Source organism: Haliaeetus leucocephalus, unplaced genomic scaffold, assembly GCF_000737465.1.
Source record: "Haliaeetus leucocephalus isolate CR32 unplaced genomic scaffold, Haliaeetus_leucocephalus-4.0 Scaffold340, whole genome shotgun sequence".
In the NCBI taxonomy this organism is placed as follows: Eukaryota; Metazoa; Chordata; class Aves; order Accipitriformes; family Accipitridae; genus Haliaeetus; species Haliaeetus leucocephalus.
This window is the reverse complement of record NW_010972776.1, coordinates 845,112-862,541: the sequence shown is the minus strand read 5'-3', so window position 1 is coordinate 862,541 and position 17,430 is coordinate 845,112. Positions and strand designations below refer to the sequence as shown.

The 17,430-nt window shown below is 53.7% G+C and overlaps 2 protein-coding genes across 4 annotated transcripts in view; one reads left to right on the top strand and one right to left on the bottom strand.

Moving 5' to 3' along the window:
* LOC104834858 (relaxin receptor 2-like) overlaps positions 1 to 17,430 on the top strand; it is an 85,117-nt gene that overhangs the window by 65,744 nt on the left and 1,943 nt on the right. The window contains exons 3-16 of the mRNA XM_010572523.1: positions 6,180 to 6,326; positions 7,119 to 7,211; positions 7,325 to 7,430; positions 8,020 to 8,091; positions 8,917 to 8,988; positions 9,405 to 9,476; positions 10,688 to 10,759; positions 12,581 to 12,655; positions 12,911 to 12,982; positions 14,818 to 14,889; positions 15,083 to 15,154; positions 15,490 to 15,561; positions 15,670 to 15,741; positions 17,164 to 17,393. Coding sequence (XP_010570825.1) covers positions 6,180 to 6,326; positions 7,119 to 7,211; positions 7,325 to 7,430; positions 8,020 to 8,091; positions 8,917 to 8,988; positions 9,405 to 9,476; positions 10,688 to 10,759; positions 12,581 to 12,655; positions 12,911 to 12,982; positions 14,818 to 14,889; positions 15,083 to 15,154; positions 15,490 to 15,561; positions 15,670 to 15,741; positions 17,164 to 17,393 — 1,299 coding nt within the window. The remainder of the gene's footprint in view (positions 1 to 6,179; positions 6,327 to 7,118; positions 7,212 to 7,324; positions 7,431 to 8,019; positions 8,092 to 8,916; positions 8,989 to 9,404; positions 9,477 to 10,687; positions 10,760 to 12,580; positions 12,656 to 12,910; positions 12,983 to 14,817; positions 14,890 to 15,082; positions 15,155 to 15,489; positions 15,562 to 15,669; positions 15,742 to 17,163; positions 17,394 to 17,430) is intronic.
* The window catches only part of STARD8 (StAR-related lipid transfer (START) domain containing 8), an 86,969-nt gene continuing 81,860 nt past the window's right edge, over positions 12,322 to 17,430 (bottom strand). For all 3 annotated transcript variants that reach the window (XM_010572362.1, XM_010572363.1, XM_010572361.1), the window contains exon 17: positions 12,322 to 12,332. The gene's annotated coding sequence lies outside the window, so the exon portion shown is untranslated. The remainder of the gene's footprint in view (positions 12,333 to 17,430) is intronic.

Below are 17,430 nucleotides of genomic sequence, written 5' to 3'. Positions count from 1 at the left end.
AGGAGAGGACCCGCAGCATCTCCACGTTCTCCTTCCCTCCTCCCTCTGCCACCCAGGAGGTTTCCAAGGCTTTCGGGGCTGGGGACTGCCGTGCCAGCAGCTGCTGACATGAGGCTGCTCCTGATCATTCTGCCATCGCTTCTCTACGCTGCTACAAGTAAGTGGCTGTCTTTGCAGGTCACAGCATCCAAAGTGGGGAAGAAAACAGGCCATTTGACTGGGGTATTGTGTGTGGGGGTGTTGTGGAAAATTTTATAGTGGGATTTCAATATAGATCCTGCCACATGGCCCAGGGAAGGTGGCTGCCTGAAAAGAGCCGTGCACAGCCAAGAAAGTGCTGTCCTGTGAGGAGAGTTCATGTGCCTGGTAATGAGGCTCTGTACTGCTTACTGTTCGCTTTTTTTGGGCATCCGTGTTGCCTGTTAAGCCAGAGGTAGCTGCAAATTGTGATTCTGCCTTTTATTCAAGAGAAGAGAGAGCGGGCGTGGGAGAGGAGCGGGAGCAGATGCAGCCGCTGTGCCGACGTTACGGTCTGAAAGGGGAGGGAGCGGTGGACAAAAACCAGATTGAAAAGCAACGCTTCTTGCTCGAAGTTAGGAAGGGGCACAGTGGAATTGCAGGAACTCTGCACTATTTCTGTATGAGTCTGATTTATTGTGGTTTACTTTTGTGGATGTCAATGCAAACTGTTCCCTCCCTGCCTGCCCTGTGGGAGAGATGGAGGGGGTTAAGCCTTCCCCTCCAATCAAACAGTTAATTGTCTTCTTTCCAGCGGTTTGCTTTAGGTGCAGCTCTGTATGGGAAATGTAAGGGGAATTGTGTGCAGTGCGCAATGAGAAGGGGGTTGCAGTCTGGAGGGGGGGGTGGGTGGGGATGCACCGCGGTGTGGAGAACCTGGGTGCTAGAGACTAATGGGATGGGTGATGCATCACCCCAGACCACGTCCTGTGGCTCCAGGACTTCGCTGGCAGAACTTAAGTGGTTTCTTTGCAGAGAGAGGCAATGCGGACCAAAGGCATGTTTCATTCGGCCTGTTTGTTTCTAGAGAATTTGGTCACGGCTGTTTTCTTGGCAATGCGTGGGCTTCATTTACAATCCTGGGTGGCCCTCCTGAAGAGTTGAGGCAGATGCTGAGGTTAATCCCAGTTACATTTGGCCGCCTTTGCTGGCTGTGCTTCCTTCTGTGGCCCCGCAGAGCTGGGGCAGGAAGGTCCCTGCTGCGGCACAGTGCCCATGCCCACCCCGTCCCACCTCTGCCAGGGAAGGTCATTTTAGCTAATAGGCTGCATCGTCTGAAAATCACCTGTATTCTCAGCATTTTACCTTGCCTGAAACACATACCTTTCCACTGTTTTGTTTTTTTGTTTTGTTTTGTTTTTTTCACTTTCTCCTCTCCTGTCTCAGGTTGTTTCTCTGATATTTGTCCTGCACAATCCCTGGTTTCTCTAGCCCTGAGGGGGGGGTTAATGCAGAATGAGGTCCTATGGGGGTGGCTGGAAAGCATCAGTTTGGCTGGGAATCTGGGGCATTGTTCCTGAAAAAATATAAACACAGATAGCTTCTATATAAAAATATATATAGGTATAAACTCCTCTCTCTCAGTGTTTACATAGCTCTATATGCAGATACACTGTCTGCAATAGGAACCTGGAGGCCCTAGAAAGGTTCTTGTTGCCTTCTGTGGGTCCTACATAAATTCAGACTAAGAAAACAGCCAGAAACCTGTGTGACATGACAGTAGGCAACAGGGAGCCTCCCTGGATAACTAGAAATGGAATGAAGACTGAAAAAAAAATCCCTCTGGAGGGACCCAAGCTCAAGTCTCAGGGCTGGGGTCAGATCTGCTTCCATTCGCAGGACTTGGAGAGGTTAAGGGACATGCTTCCCTCTGCAGGGCTGCAGGAGAGCAAAACCCAGGGGTCCTGCACCATCCCGGCCCCCTTGGTTTGTGTTTTCTTACTCTTTCATCACCCAAAACACTGTCTTAAGGAGACACATTTTTCCTAACAAGCCCAGCCCCTCGCCAGCTGCTGCCTCTGCTGCCTGCAAGGGCAGGACCCGATGGCACCTCCAAAATCTTATTTCTCCTGCCAGCACTCTGGCCTCTTTCAAGAGTTTTCCCATTTGGACAATTTGCAGCGAGACACTCTTAATTGCCCTTAACCTTTGCCCACGTTTTAATTCACTGGTTAGGGGTTTATCTTGCCGGGATCTTGCGGAGCTGTGCCAAAGTTCAGCTCCCTGCCAGTGTGAGCGGGGATGGACTAGCTGAGATAGCAGTCGAGGGGGCATGAGGACCACCGTGGGCATGCTTAAAAATATGCACGCAAGAAAGACCATTAAATAGTTTAGCAAACTTGCTTCTTGGCAAGTCAGCTTGACCCTGGTGCATGGTCCTCCAGGCAGGCTGAAGGCTGTCTTTAGGCGCGCTAGGGGATCTCTTTGCACTGGCTGCAGCACGGCAGGAGCTGCCCCTGCACCTAATGCAAACCATTGTCAGTGCGTTTTGCATGTGGGATGCTGCATGGGAGTCAGCTGGTCCCCGTGCACATGATCGTGGGGGTCCTGAGCAAATACCAGCTCCCCTGCAGTAGCAGGACCCCTCCCAGCATTGCACCCATGGGCTGTGGCAGGGTCCTGTGCAGCGCTCAGTGCTTACTGCGAGCACCCATGGGAAGGTCTTATGTTGAGGAGCAGCTTCCAGCTTCTCATGTGTACTTCACACTGATATACAGTGCAGACTGGAACTGTTTTGACACAGACGTCATTTTATTTAGTTTTTCGCACATGCTTTTATTATTGGGTGTGATCTGCCAGCATGAGGTATTTTTAATAAACATGATAAAACTCTTTTATTGAAGCGTTAACACTCAACACTTCTAATGGAAATAAACTTACACTTAAACTTGGCCGAAATTTTTATTGTATTTGCTGCCTTAAAGAAACAGGTGCTTAGGAAAAATCAAAAGGAGCCGTCACTCATGATGAGTTTGCCTTTGTCCATCTTGCAACACATGAAATTGTTAAAGCAATTGCTCGTGCATGGACTCTATGAGACATCCACCTACCAGAGCTTTCCACTGTTTTTTATCCCCTCCTTGGATGGATGTCCTTACTCAGCTGCCAATTCAGACCTGACCGGTGACCGGTCTCAACCTGCTGGCAGAGAGAGCAACTCCATGGGCACCAGCCCTGCTCCTTGTAAAGCCTTTTCTGTACATTGCTGCAGTGGTGGTTTTAGTGCAAAAAAACCCAAGTCTTGCAAAATTAATTCCCCTTCCAGCTCAGTTATAACTAACAGGTAGAAGCGTAAAAGGTGGATTTGCCCTTTTCCCCACCCGCCCTGGTTTTCGGCAGCAGCCCAGCCCTGTTCAGTCTGACCAGCTGGGAGGACGTGGCATGAGTCATGCCGTTGCCGGAGGAGACACCTCCAAGTGAGGTGTTATTCCAGGTACCAGCTTCATTCCAGGTGAATCGTTTCATGCTGTTGGTATGCTTCTGTTGCTTCCCAGCAGGATGGAGGTTGGTGCCTAGAAAGCCCTATTCATTTTGGAGCAATGCAAGCAGAGAAGGCCACGCACAGGGTCATGCACGGCTGGTAGAGACTTGCCCCAAATGTCTGCAGGAGCCTGTGCTGGGGAGCAACATTGGCTGGCTCCATCCAAGGGCACTGCCTATCCTTTTCTCACTCTCGCTGTTGTATTTCCATAGCAGCCACTTGCTCCAAAGCTGATGTAATCTGGAGAGCACCAGCCCTCATCGCACCCCTCTGAGCTCTGGGTGGACCAAAATTTGCTCTTTACCAGTAAGACACTGTGGTGCTAAGCGACTGCCCATCATCATGCAGGAGATCTCTGTCTGTGTCTATCCTCTTGGAGACGTTTGGCTTCATAAAGCAGAATCATGCCAAAAAGTATTTAAAGTCACTGAGACTCTGCGCTAACGAGAGGTCTTGGATGGGGCTGTCCAGTAATGAGCTGTCCCTGGGCAAATTCCCTGGGAAGTGCCACTGGAGCAGGAGCAGGAGCTGCCTGTGCTGCTGCACCACTCACCAGAGAGAAGCGGCCAAGTGCTGGCTCCTGTCTTCCTTCTTTTAGATATATGTGACATTGGCATGGCATTTGCAGGCTGGGAAGAAACCTCCAGCACAGCCAGCAGTGACTTGTCTGTCACAGCCTGGGGTTGTGTTTGTTGTGTTATCAGAAGAAAATAGATGTTCTTGTTCCCAGCTAAAGAAACAAAAGATCATGCATAAATGAATTTTCAGTGATAAATCTTTGCAACATTTAATAGCAGATATGCTTTTTAATGTCCCAGGCAGACAGTAATTCGTTTGACAGTTGTTGCATATTTCAGTGTTCTGCAGTAGCACATGCCATACCCCTGTGGGTTTAGACATGTCTAATACAGAAGTATAGCCACAAGCATTTATAAAAATCTGAAGTTACCTCTTGGTTTGCAAAAAGACTAGTCAAAGGCAGGCACTTCCAAAACAGAGGTCTCTGGAAGCCCAATGTACTATACAAGTTGTACCAAGGCTACAACCCAGAGTTTTTACTTTGGTGTAAAGGTGACATGGCCCTTTCTGACAGTGCGGAGCCCCTGGCACAGGAGCTCCCCAGAGGGTTGGGTCAGCCCAAGGGGTCCCCAGTCAGGGAGGGAGAGCTGCCCCCCACCAGCTCCTGCGCCCTGGCAGGCGGCTCCCCAGGCAAGGCAACAGTTCAGTCTTCAAAACCTTATAGGAACGGGGTTTCCCTTCATGCCCCAGGCTGCCCCGTGGCTGGGACATGGGGTCCCGGCCAATTCAAGGTGGGAGACAAAGAGGAGCAATGGTGTGGGTCTGTTAAAAATGTCACCTGGACCTGCTTTGTGGCTTCAAGTGGACAGAGATCCTTTCCAGAGGTCCTTGGGATAGCTCCAGTTTTCAGGAAAGATTTATGGAGCCACAATAGACTCTGTTTCAAATCTCTTTGAATCATGGTGGTTAAATCCATCAGGTTTTGCATGGATCTGGAGTCCTCGTTTTCCCCAGAACAAACGTCCCAGATGCGTCAGTAAATCCTGGGGCAGGCTTGCGGGGCTCCTGGCCGGTCAGAGATGTCTGGGCAGGGATTCAGGCAGTGCACACTGTTTACGTCTAGCTCAGCCAGCTATTGTAGAATGTGGGGATATTTCTAGTCTAATGGAAAACTTCCTCAGGTCCAGGCATAACCTATTCGTGGGAAAACTCCACTCGTGTGGACTGGGCACCCGCGGTTCGGCTGCCAGGCCGGCTGGGGAGGACCATCTCTGTGCGATGCTGCCCGCTGGGGCATTGCGAGTCCCCACCAGTCACTCCTAAATCCTATCCATTCCCGCATCATGTCACAGTTCTTGCTGATGGGATGGTTACAGGGGTGTGTGTGAGTGAGGCAAAGTGCTTTTAATTATAGCATGCACCGTTAGCCATTAATAGCCTGGCAGTTGGAGAAAATCCTGAGCAACAAGCTGGGTCCCCCTCCCAGCTGTGTTCCCCTGTGCCTGATGGCTGCCACTTCCCAGGGCCCTGATCAAAGCGGGCTGTGGAAACGTTTAGCTGGATCTGGAGCATGCCTCTGCCGTGGATAATTGCAGAATATTAATGAACAGGGCCCTGCAGCTGGCTGTCTTTGATGGCTCTGATGGAAAGGGCTCAGCAAAGGGAGAGCTGAAGCCACCAGGACAGCTTTGAAACCCAGGACGGGGGACAAGAGTGGCCAAGGAGGGATGGGGTGGCTGGTTTGTTGGGGCTCTCCATTTCCATGAGCTCCTCAGCAGAATTGCCTCTGCCCAGATCTCCTGGCTTCAAGGCAGCGTTTTGGCAGCTAAAAGTGCCCAAGAAACAGGAGTTTGGGTCATTCTTTTCCCCTGGGGCATGTTCCTGCCTCCTCGGTGGTCTCCAGGACCCCATCATCTCACACTTGCTCCGGCTGGAGCACGGTCTCACAGGGTACCGCTGTGGCAATGCTGGTCCTCGTCAGCAGTACAAGCACCCTTCAGCCCCCCAGCCCCGCTCTGCCCTGAAAGTACCGGAGCTGGGCACGAAGCAGGATGTGGCCCCAGGAGCTCAGCACCCCAAAGGCGACAGCACAGCATCTGCAAGGGGTCCAGGGGTGGGGGGCTGCTGCCCCAGCTCTGAGCACCTCGTCTTCCTTGGGCAGAGCCTCCTCTGATCCACTCCTGGCAGGACGGACACGCATGTCCCTTGGGACAGTTTCCCTGCGGCAACCTCTCCATCTGCCTGCCCCAGGCCCTGCACTGCAACGGGGAGGATGACTGCGACAACGGAGCTGACGAGGAGAACTGCGGTAAGCAGCAAGCCCCTCGCAAAGAGGGATGCCCTCAGAGTGAGTAACTCCCAGACCTGGGACCACCAGGATCTGGGACCACAAGTGCTTCGGAGCAGAGCTTGCTCTTCCCCTGGGAGCAATGACAGCATGAGGAATCCTGAATCTGCTTCAGCACCCAGCTACTTCCCTGACTCTTGCATTTGCATCCCGGCACAGTGGCTGTGTGTGCGCCCCAGGGAGGAGCTCATCCCTCAGGGATTCTCCCAGGCTGGGGTGCAGGAAAACCCTTGTTGCTATGAGGCTGGGGCAGTTATTTCTGGGCCGTGGTGGAAAGACAGAGGAGCAGAGGGGCTCTGCACTGTCAGCCAGGAGATTTGAGTTCAGCAGATTTAAAGACACAAAATGAGTTCCTTTTTTTGCACAATATATAGTGCTATCGTGGAGCTCTTTGCTCAGGGGTGCTGAGTCCAGGAGTGCAAATGAGGTATAGACTGGACAAATTCCTACCATCTGGGAGCTGATTAACTGAGTGGCTTGGATGCAGCACCTGACTCAGGGTGTCCCTAAAGCGGGCTAGGTGGGATGCTAGAAAGAGAAGAAAGAAAATTTTATTGTGATTGTGTTTAGAGACATGACACGGGGCTGGATGAATCTCTGTTCTGCCCTGGTACAACTGCGGGGCTGGAGCCACACCTCAGGCTTCATGCGATCCAGCACCCTCTCCCAAGGCTGCCGGGGTTTTGCTCCGCACCGATGTCTGTGCCCAGCAGCCGGTGCCTCTAACGGTGGTCCCCGCTCTCTGCCCTGCAGTGGATGACAGCGGCTGGCTGCAGATCTTGGGCAACATGCTGGCTACGAGGAGCAGCAGCAGGATGGCGGAGGAAGACGAGGATGATGCCTGCTGTAAGCTGTCCTCCCCGGGGCCGGGCATCCTTCTTCCCCACGCCGCGGGTCTCCCCAGCCCCACACGGACCCCCTGTGCCCTCCCCTCAGCACATCCCTCTGCTTGCCCACAGGGCTGGAGCTCTTCCCGGAGCGGTGCCGGTGCTGGGGAAGTGCTGTAGACTGCACTGAGCAGGACCTCGCCGCTGTCCCCCAGGTCTCCTCCAACGTCACCAGGATGTGAGTAGCAGTGGGTGCAAGCAACCCGCTCCCCCGGGAGAGGCACGAGTGGGACACAAGCTGCTACCCGGCAGGAAAACAAGCTTAAAGGGAAGGAAATAAAATCCCTGGCTTTTACTTGTCCTTGGATCCAAAGAACTTTTACCGTGCCAACAGACCCCTCTCTGCTGAGCTTCAGCTGCTTACTGCAACCCTCCCACAACAGCACTGAGCTGGAAGCAGGGAACGGCCGGATCCTTCCCTGGGGCGAGGACTGGGGAGCCTGCATTCACTGCTAAGCCTCTGGCCAAGATGTGTGGGGTCAGAGATTGTTGGCAAGGTTGAGGCCTGGGGTGCCTTTGCACACACAAAGCAAGGGCTAGGAAGGGAGGATAGTGTGGAAAAACTCATCTGCAGCAAATAATGCTTGCAGATTGGGATAGGCAGTTAGCGATGTAGCATTAATGAAGAGCAGCTGCCTTGCATTTTGTCTCAATTGCACAGGAAGAGGAGGGTCTAGTCTTCACTGTTCTCCTTTGATAAAGGTCTCTTCTCTGTCCTAATCTGCTGGTCCTGGGTTTATTTTTTTTTCTTTTTGTTTTCCTGCCAGGGACCTGAAGAAAAATAAAATCCATTCTCTGCTGGACTATCAGTTTTCCAGGTACAAGAATCTGCAGAAGCTGTGAGTATTGCCTTCTTTATCCTGTTCTCTGGCTTGTTTGTGGTAAAAGGGGAGAGTAGTGGATGCACGGGTCAGCAGTGGCCCTGTGTAGAGGAACAGGAATGTGCACTTGTGGGGATAGCTTTGCTTGGGACAATGCACCCTGAAGGGGCACTGCGTTTGTCCAGACAGCAGCTTTTTTTCAGCTCCTGGAGCCTGTGGTCCCCACTGAAGTCAGCAGGCACCTGCTAGGGGCATTGCGAGCTCCTGACATGCTGTCCCCACCGGTGGGCAAGCAGGTCGTGGAGCAGCGCCCGTGTTGGCTGATAACCGCCCCGAGTGCATGGTGGTGTGAGATGTCTCCTGAGTGAGTTGTCCTGCTCTGGAGACCTGGGACCCTTTGGTCACTCAGCCCATCACCTTTCTCAGCTGCTGCACTGGGGAGTTCAGGGAGGGAGCCTGCGGAGTGGAGAAGAGGGGTGTTTGCTGTCGTGGGTGAGATGGCAGCTTTGTATGGCAATAACCACATGAAGCAGCTCACAACAGCCGCTTGTGACCATTGGGCATCTGTACTTTCAGCTTCCTTCCCTTTGCATGGAGTAAATGAGGCAGAGAGGGAAAACAGCCTCTCCAGGGTTACTTGAGACAAGGAGCCTGCGGAGGAGCTGGGGCTGCAGCCTGGACCTCTGTCCCCCAGCACTACTGGTGAACACTGAGCAGGCAGCAGCCAGCCCTGCGAGCCGCGTACCTGGTGTCTGGCAGACGTGGGCACATCCCGTGGACCCTGAGAATCCCTTAGAAAACATACTTCTTCAAGTCTCTTTTCTGTTCTCTTGTTTTAAATAGGTTTTTGCAAAACAACAAAATCCGGTTGATCTTACCCAAAGCCTTTGCTGGACTTTCTCAGCTTAAAATGTTGTGAGTAAAGGCGTCTGTGTTACGGGGCCCTGGGGAGGGGAGCCCTGGGATGGATGCAGTCCTCTGCTCCTCTTGGCATGAAGTCTTGCAGTACAGCCAGATCAAGGTCAGGTTTTGAGCCCTTTTTCTTGCTCCTGCAAGAGTCTGTATCAAGCATGCTTTAAGCTGGAGTTGCATGTATTTTGGGCGAACATGGGACAGAGCAGAGGCATTTCACCTCCTGCAAACACAGCTGTTCCCATCCCCGTGTTTTCCAGCCTGAGCTGAGATCCTGCACTTGAGCCACTAAGGGAGATGGTGCCAGGGGCACCTGAAGCCAGGGGCCGCAGGCAGCTCGGGAAGAACAGCTTTAGCAAAAGCAGATTTAATTGGCAGCGGTGTCTGAGGATCACTCTCCTCCTCTGCACTGGTTCCAGGTTCCTCAGCCACAACAGGATCACACAGCTGAAGCCCCGGGTTTTTGAGGACCTGCATCGCCTTGAGTGGCTGTGAGTTCCTCCTCTGGTCCGAGAAGATGTGACTGATCCTGACTTTTCCTTCCATTTACCGTAATTTCTTTTCCTTGATGTGGAGAAGAAAAGCGGGCACGATGGTTTCAGGGTGTGTGTGGCAGCATGCCCGCAGTGGCAATGGATGCAATGCCTGGCTGGGTGTCCACCTCCCCACCTTCCCCCCAGCCCTGTGGACTGGGGCACAATTGGCCTCAGCTGCAGCTCTTTTATGAAACTCCTATTTGAGTTTCCCTCCCCTGTTACTGAGACCAGGCTTAGTATGGACTGGACGTGGTCTTGTCCAAAATCTCATTATGGCTGGCTGGTCCCCACGGGGGCTCGCCATGTCGTGCTCCCTTTGCCGGTCCAGAGCAGCCACATGGTGCGGTGATGGGCTTTGTGCAGAGACAGCCTCAGCTCCCAGGCTGGAGCACCGGAGGTTCGTATGTAAAAGTCTTGAAGTGCACTGTTAAACATGGAGACTTGCAGCTCCATCACCTTGAAAAATGCACACCTGAATTGAAAGTACAGCTAGTACCCTTCTCTTCTGTTTATCCTCAAAAGCTCTGTTTGATCTGGGCCCATGTGGTGTGTGGTTTTACACACAGAGCTTATAAAGTTATTGCTACAGAGGAGAAACTGAAAGGGCTGCTTTACAATATGGCTTGTTCCCCTTCTGCATTTGCAGGAGCAGCTCGGGCAGGTCTGTCACCCCCCAGGCTTCCCTCCTCTTACTTGCCATGGGACCAGCCTAGTTGTGCCTCAAACCAAAGAGGGAAAACAGAGGATGAGCAGCTCGCAAAAGGTGGTCTGTGCTGCAAACAAGTCAGAGGACTTTTGAGAAGCCAAGCACAGCCCTGAATTCCCTGAACGGTTTCTAATTTATCTTTATTTCACAGCAGAAGAGAGGAAAAATCCAACAGACTCTGACTGTGAAGGAATCCAGACTCTGCAGCTGGATCTAACGCTTCAGCCAGGGCTGCCTGGGCAGGATTCAAAGGCGGGAGGTGGGGGGGAAGGCTTCAGAGGGGGGAAGCCCCCCGCCTGGGGATGTGTGTCCATGGATGCCTGCAGGGGAGAAGGGACAGAGCCCCCTCCTGCCGGGGCAGCACGAGTGGTCAATGCAGGGGCTTCCCCTACCGAGAGAGTCCTGATGCCTCCTCGCCCTCTCCAGGTCCACCCTCTCACTTCTCCCCTTCTCCTTCCAGGATGCTGGACAACAACAGGATTGCCCAGGTCGTCCCCGTGACGTTTGCAGGGCTGAAGTCGCTGTATTTCCTGTAAGCAGGGGCAGCTCTCCTGCGGGGTTTGGGGAGACCCTGCTCGGTGGGTGTCTGCCTGGTACCTTCTGCGCCCCTTCTTCAGGCAGCTTCTGGCCTTTTTGGGGGCAAGTCGAGGATGCTGTGGCTTCCTCGCCCTCCCCAGGGCATGAGGGGTAATGGTACAAGGGAGATGTCTGTCTCAGTCCCATTTCCAGGAGCTGGCAGGGGAAACCAGCAGGCTTTGCTGGTGTTGCTGCTCCTCTGTGCTATCTCCTGCTCTCAGCATGCCCTAATTAAAACTAGTATTAATTGCTTTTGCTTGGGACAGGGACAGGCAGGTCCTTGGGGAGTCTGGCCTGAGCAGAGCCTCAGCACTTGCTGATGAGCAAGGTGGGTAGCAGTGCCTGCAGTTTGGGTTGCTGACTGCTTTCCTTGAGTTGGCGACTGCAGGCAGGATCTGGTGCTTTCCCAAAGTACTGCCCCTCTGCTGGGTGTCTTCACACCAGATAACTTCGAGCCAAGAGGTTTTTAAGGTCCAGCCATTTCCAAGATGGAAATACAGGATAACAATTTTGCTTTAACCACCATAAAAACAATTTTGCAATTGCTGTAAGATGATTTTAACACCTTCTCCGTAGCCCAGAATATAGATGGCGCAGCCTGGAGTCAGCCTTAGGGGAAAAGTTTTGGCTGTTACAGTGGAAAAAACACATACGTGTGTGTGTGTGAGTGCACCGATGCACGTATATACTCATATATATCTGATCAGGTTTTAAGCTGTATTCCCTGGGTGTACATCTGCAAGGAGAGTGCTTCAGCTGTGGCTGCTGGTCCAGTCTCACACTGTCTCTGCTGGAGATGTAACTGCTGGAGTTGGCTGTAAAAGCCTGAAAGTTGGCTTTTGGGGTGTGTAGGACTTGGGTAACTGCTGCGGCTATGCCTGGTGATGGGGGAGCTGTGGGCATAGGTGGATGGAGGGCAGCCAGGGCTGGCAATGGGCTTGGGGAAGGGGGGCTGTGACCCCAGGATTTTGCTCCTCTGTAAAACCTGGGTAGCACTTGGTGTCCACAGATCTGTCCCTGCTCTGTCCCTGGAGGAGGAGCCGTGCAGGCTGTGGTGGGACAGAGTTCCCCTCAGCCACGCATTCCCACGTTGCCAGCAGCAGCGCCGTGCCGCTCTGCTCGGTGACGTACTCTGTTTATCCTTCTGCATATTTTTTATTTTAGCAAATCAAATAAACTAAAACTGTGGTCACAAAATGTGCAGTGAGGAACATTATGCACACAGGCATGTGCAAAGGCACTGGGAAAAACACCAGCAGGAGTTCAGGCTATAAATTTGCCTTTACTGGCTGTCGCTCCAGGGTCACTTGCTGCTGCTTTCATGCACTAGTCTCCTGGTGACGTGCCTGTCACAGCTCACTGGAGAGCATCTCCTACAGCCGCTAAATGTGCCCTGTATCGTTACCTTTACTTCTTTTCCAAAGAAGGTGAATGAAGTTCTGTGCTGCCATTAACAGCCACATGTCCTGGGCTTTTGTCTGGGGTGGCAGCAGCTGAACTTGCTCTGGTTTCACGTGGCCGTGGCTGCTCTGCTGGGGTGCACGGGAGCTGGTGCAGCCGCAGCCACACTGCTCCGGGCTGGCTGCACCATGGGCCCTGGGTGAACAGCTCGTACAGTGCAGCTTTCCCTCCGGGTGAGGCCATGGACCAGCAGAAAGCCCTTTTGAAATATTGCATGGTCCAGGAGCAGCAGCAGGACCACATCCATGCACAGGGTTGTGTCCCAGGCAGATGTATGGTGCTGTGACCTCGTTTTTCCTTATTGCCTCCCAACCAGGTACATGCTGAACAACTCTTTGACTCAAATACCCAACACCTCCCTCTGCGCAGAGATGCCGAAGCTCAGCTGGCTGTGAGTACCCTGCCTGCTGGCAGCGAGGCTGGGCTGCCTGCGGGGTAGGCAGGGGCTGCTGCAGGCACTGCTCCTTCTTCCCGGCCGGGCTCCTGGAGCACAGAAGGGACAGAAAGGGCTGGAAGCATCCCGCAGCAGATGGGGATAGGGGCAAGCAGGAGGTGGGATCATGCTGGGCAGCACCCAAGCATGGTGGGGATGGAGGGCAGGGCCTGGGGAGGTGGGGGGATGGCAGCCACAATTGCCTTTCTGCAGGGAGCTGGAAGGGAACAGGATCCAGGCAGTGCACGGGGCTGTCTTCCAGGAGTGCCGTGACTTCACAGTGCTGTGAGTACCTCGGGGGTCCGGTTATGGCCCCCGCTTGCTGGTGCAGACCCCATCCCATTGCGGGCACGTGGAGGGAGGAGGGTGGATAGCCAGCGCTCGGCTGAGCCCCCAATTTCCCGCTGCTCTGGGCTAGATAAGGGGCTGCTGTCTCGTGTTTTGATGGTTTCAGCCCACATTTGTACACAGCATTGACAGTGCAGTCAGCTTCATGAATTTTGTAGGGACTTGATCAGGGGCTCTGTGCTGGAGGATGGCCAACTCTAGGTTGGGGAGCTGGTGGGCTTGCCCCAGTGCCCTGTCACCGGCCCGTGGGGGCTGCCCAAAACAAATGGGGACCTCGTCAGGTGGGAGATAGTGGTAGGTCATGGCATGGAAAAAGCTTCCTATAGTGTGGAAATACCAGAGCTCGCAGCCACCCCAGACCCTTCTGCTGGTATCCAAATCCCCTAAAATATCCTTGAGGAAGGCCATAAAGCTTGTGAGCCGGCGCTCCGCATGTCAAACAGCATCTGTTTCTTTCCCTTGTGCCTGGAGCCAGCTCCTGCCCCACTCCCTCCTGGCCCCAGGGCTGAGCTCTTACCCAGGTGCTGACAAAGGCAGAGGATTCACATTGATGATGCACAGGCCTTTCCCAGGGTATAGTTTTCCTGCCCATGATGGTCCTCTATCTCCCAAAGAGATCTGTGAAGTCCCTGGAGCCCCAGGAGATAAGGACAGAAAAGCTGTGCATGGTGCAGATATTATCCAGGAGCACAAGGCTGCCAGCTGCCACAGGGTGGTGGTAGGAGAGCAGAAGTGGGATGGGGAGCCAAGCCATCCTCCCAGGGGGTCGGCATTCACGGTTACCCTGAGCACTGGGAATGCCCCTGCCCTGTGCCAATGCTGCTGGATCAGAGTAAGCAAATAAATTGAGAGCTTATCAGGCCCTTGGAGAAGCCCAGATAGGCATTAAATCCCCAAAACGTACACCGCTACAGTTTTTCCTCCAGTGAGAGCTGCTCACAGCCTCCTGTGACGGGCAGGCGAGCTGCTGTCCTGCTGGCTGTCTTTTCTTCTGCAGCAGAGCCCGCTGGCTTTGATCAGCAGCGTGTTTCCCAGGGCTGTTGTGGCAGTGCTATGGAAACGTCCATACGGGCAAGATGGATGGTGTAAACATGCCTTGCTGGTCACATCAGCACAGGAGACAGCTTCATGAGCCAATGCAGCAGTTGAGATGGGGGCTCGTGTGTGGGTTCTGTGGGGTGAGCCGTCCTGGCTGGACTACCCCATCCTGCCCAGCCGTGCCATGAGCCACGTTACAGTGGGCTGCCCTGGTCAGGGTCTGAGCCCTGCTGCTCGATGTGAGCCTCTGCCAAGGAGCCGTCCTTGGGTCATGGCACTCACAGGGTCTCCCAGTGCCTTCAAGCATACGCCGTCCTGCAAGGCTCTGCTCCCACTGCTCTGAAACAGTTTGTGTTTCTCAGTGCACCATTCTGGGTTTTTATTTCTGAGCACTTTAACCAGCTCTGCTCATCTTGCACACTTCTGATGGGCTCTTCTCTGAGCTGTGGGCTTGTGCGAGATAGTGCCTCCCACCTGCGAGCTGGGCTCTGGCTTAGACCTTCCCCACAGTAGCAGAGCATTTGGCTGTGCTGGCCTGAGGTGCTGGAGGTGACACTGGCAGCTTGGTAAATTTGGGAGGGATGCAACAGGGCTGGGTGCACCCCATGGGTGAGCCCTGTGCACCACCAGCACCCCCAGCTGCTTGCGGCCAGTCCGGAGGTCGGACGATGCTCCCAAAGGGTGTGTGGGGCTGTGTCGTACCCATGCACTTTCTCCTCTTCCTTCTTTTCCAGGATCCTGCGCAGAAACAAGCTCAAGTGGATCCAAGATGGGACGTTTTCCAGGCTGAACAGACTGGTGGAGCTGTAAGTTTCCAGCCATTGCCTGCCCTGACCCCCCCCCCTCTCCTGCAGGCAGGGGTTGTGCTGGGGACAGGCGTGGGGGCTTCGCTCAGGACCCCGCTCTGCCTCCTGCCCAGGACACCTCACTGCTCAGCACCCCCGGGTGCAAGGCTTGGTGCCCTCAACCACTTCTCAAACACAGCTCTCCTTCCCGCAGCGACCTGTCATCCAACAGACTAGACCAGCTCCCCTCTTCTTTATTTAATGGCCTGGCTGAGCTCCAGCAGCTGTGAGTACCAGGGCTACACTGCCCCGGGGGGGCCCTGCCCCCCTGCAAGTGATGGGGGGTCCTGCAGGACCCCTGCATCGTGGTGGGTAGATGTCCTTGTTGCACGGTCTGTTTGCCCACCAGAGCCATGGTGGCCCCAGCAGGACGTGGTCCTTCCCGCGGGTGTCCCCGGAGCACGATGCCATCGCAGATGCTCCGCTTCGGTGCTGCGGACCCATCATAGGGGCAATGGGGAGTGCTGGGAAAAGACATAGAAAGACACCCTTTTGCCCTCACTTCCAGCTACTCTGATAGCTTCTAGGTGGGAAAAATACCAAAGGCTCATCTCTTTTCAGGAATATTTCCTACAACCCCTTGAAAAAGATCCTCCCCAGCCAGTTTGAGAGCCTGCCCCAGCTACGGTCTCTGTGAGTCCCACAACATCCCCGTCCCTACAGCACTGGCTCTGCCTGCAGCAGCCCCAAACCCAGCCCGGGGCAGCTCACAGCATCCCCTGCACTGATTTCCTTTGGCAGGAGCTTGGAAGGGCTGGAGATCCCCAACATCCACAACCTGACCTTCCAGAAGCTGACTAACCTCTCCCACATGTGAGTGGGGGGAGTGGGTGGCTGCTGCTGCGATGGCACTGTGCCCAGGGGGGTGGGGAGGGAAACGGATTCTCTCCTACACCCGTGAGCAAGTTATTTCAGCCCACTGGAAGCCCTGAGCATGATGGTACTGCTTAAATCCCCGTGGGGCAGGAGGGTCTCTCTTAGCTGGGGCTTATTTAGAGCAAGGGGCGGATTTTGCCCATGCGCAGGGAGCAGTTTGCAGAGCCAGCGCGTGCCCCATCCTGGTGCATGTGCGATACAAAAAGTGATCTGTATTTCTGAAGGTGCACTTTGCATAGGGGGTGTGGGCAAGGTAGCCTGTCAGCCAAGGCATGTACCCGTGCTAAGCTGTGCGCTGAAAGCTGTGGTTAAGTGAAGCCATTAGAGGCCCTTTTCCTTGGGTCTGAGATAATGACTCAAGAACCCCAGAGATGTGCAGATAGACAGGCTGGACAGGCATCGCACACAGGGCAGAAACAGGACTATGCAGCCAGCTGTGAGTGCTTCAGCTTCTCTTTGGAAGGAGAAAAAAAAATGATTAGTTTTTTCCAGATGCACATTTTAAAGTACCTGTAATGAAAGACAACTGTACATCTTCGTTTCCTTAATTGGTCTGTTTGCACTCTAAATATGGTACATTTTCTACCTGACTTGCTAATAAGCAATCATTTTCTCTCCTTTTATCTATAATTAAGCAGCAATGAGCCTCACATTGCAGTTTTGCAGTTGTTTTCTAATGTAGAATTTTGCTAAGCTTATATGGCTTGGCTTTTATAAGGCTTGAAAAGATTAATCTGAAATAATATGCAGGGGAAAAAATGTGAATACCTGTTAATGGAACTTGAAGGATTTGAATAATGGATTGATTTTTAAATGTTAGTTTGTGAGAGTCACGGTTTGGAGGAAAACACTCTTGTTTTTATCAGCTGACAGATCTGAATAGTGGTAGATTTAAGAGTGTGGCTGTGGTATGTGATCCAAAAAGCACTGGGGTGCCTCCAGCTGGTTTTGCAAAGGCTTTGGGGTGTTGCTTATTTAGGGTCCGAAACCAGCTGCAGTACTGTGCAAACGGGGACCCCCCCCTCGCTCTGTGTCCCCTGCAGATCCTGGCCCTGGGTGCTGTCGCAGGGAGGGCTGTGAGCTGGCATTGCCCTGTCCCCACTCGCACCCTCTGTTGCTGCTGGCTCCTTCCTCCCCCTAACCTCCCCATCTCCCTTCCCCTGGTCTGTGTAAGCACCCAGGCTTTTGGCTAGTTGGGGGGTGTCTTCTCCACCCAGACAAGGATAAAAGGTAGCCGAGGGGCTGGAAGGAGCTGGTGCGGGCAGGCAGAGTACAGGGCACGGGGGCTGTGCATGCTGGACCATATTTGCTCCTGGTGCTGATGGCAGTCAGGAAACCTTCCTCCCCCCTCCTTGACAGCTACTTCAAAAAGTTCCAGTACTGCAGCTACGCACCACATGTGCGCAGCTGCAAGCCCAACACCGATGGCATCTCCTCCTTCGAGAACCTCCTCGCCAACATCATCCTGCGTGTCTTCGTCTGGGTCATCGCCTGCCTCACCTGCTTCAGCAACCTCTTTGTCATCTGCATGCGGTCCTTCATCGTCACGGAGAACAGCCAGCACACCATGGCCATCAAGTCCCTGTGCTGTGAGCTGGGTGGTGGAGGGGCAGGGACTGGGGGGGG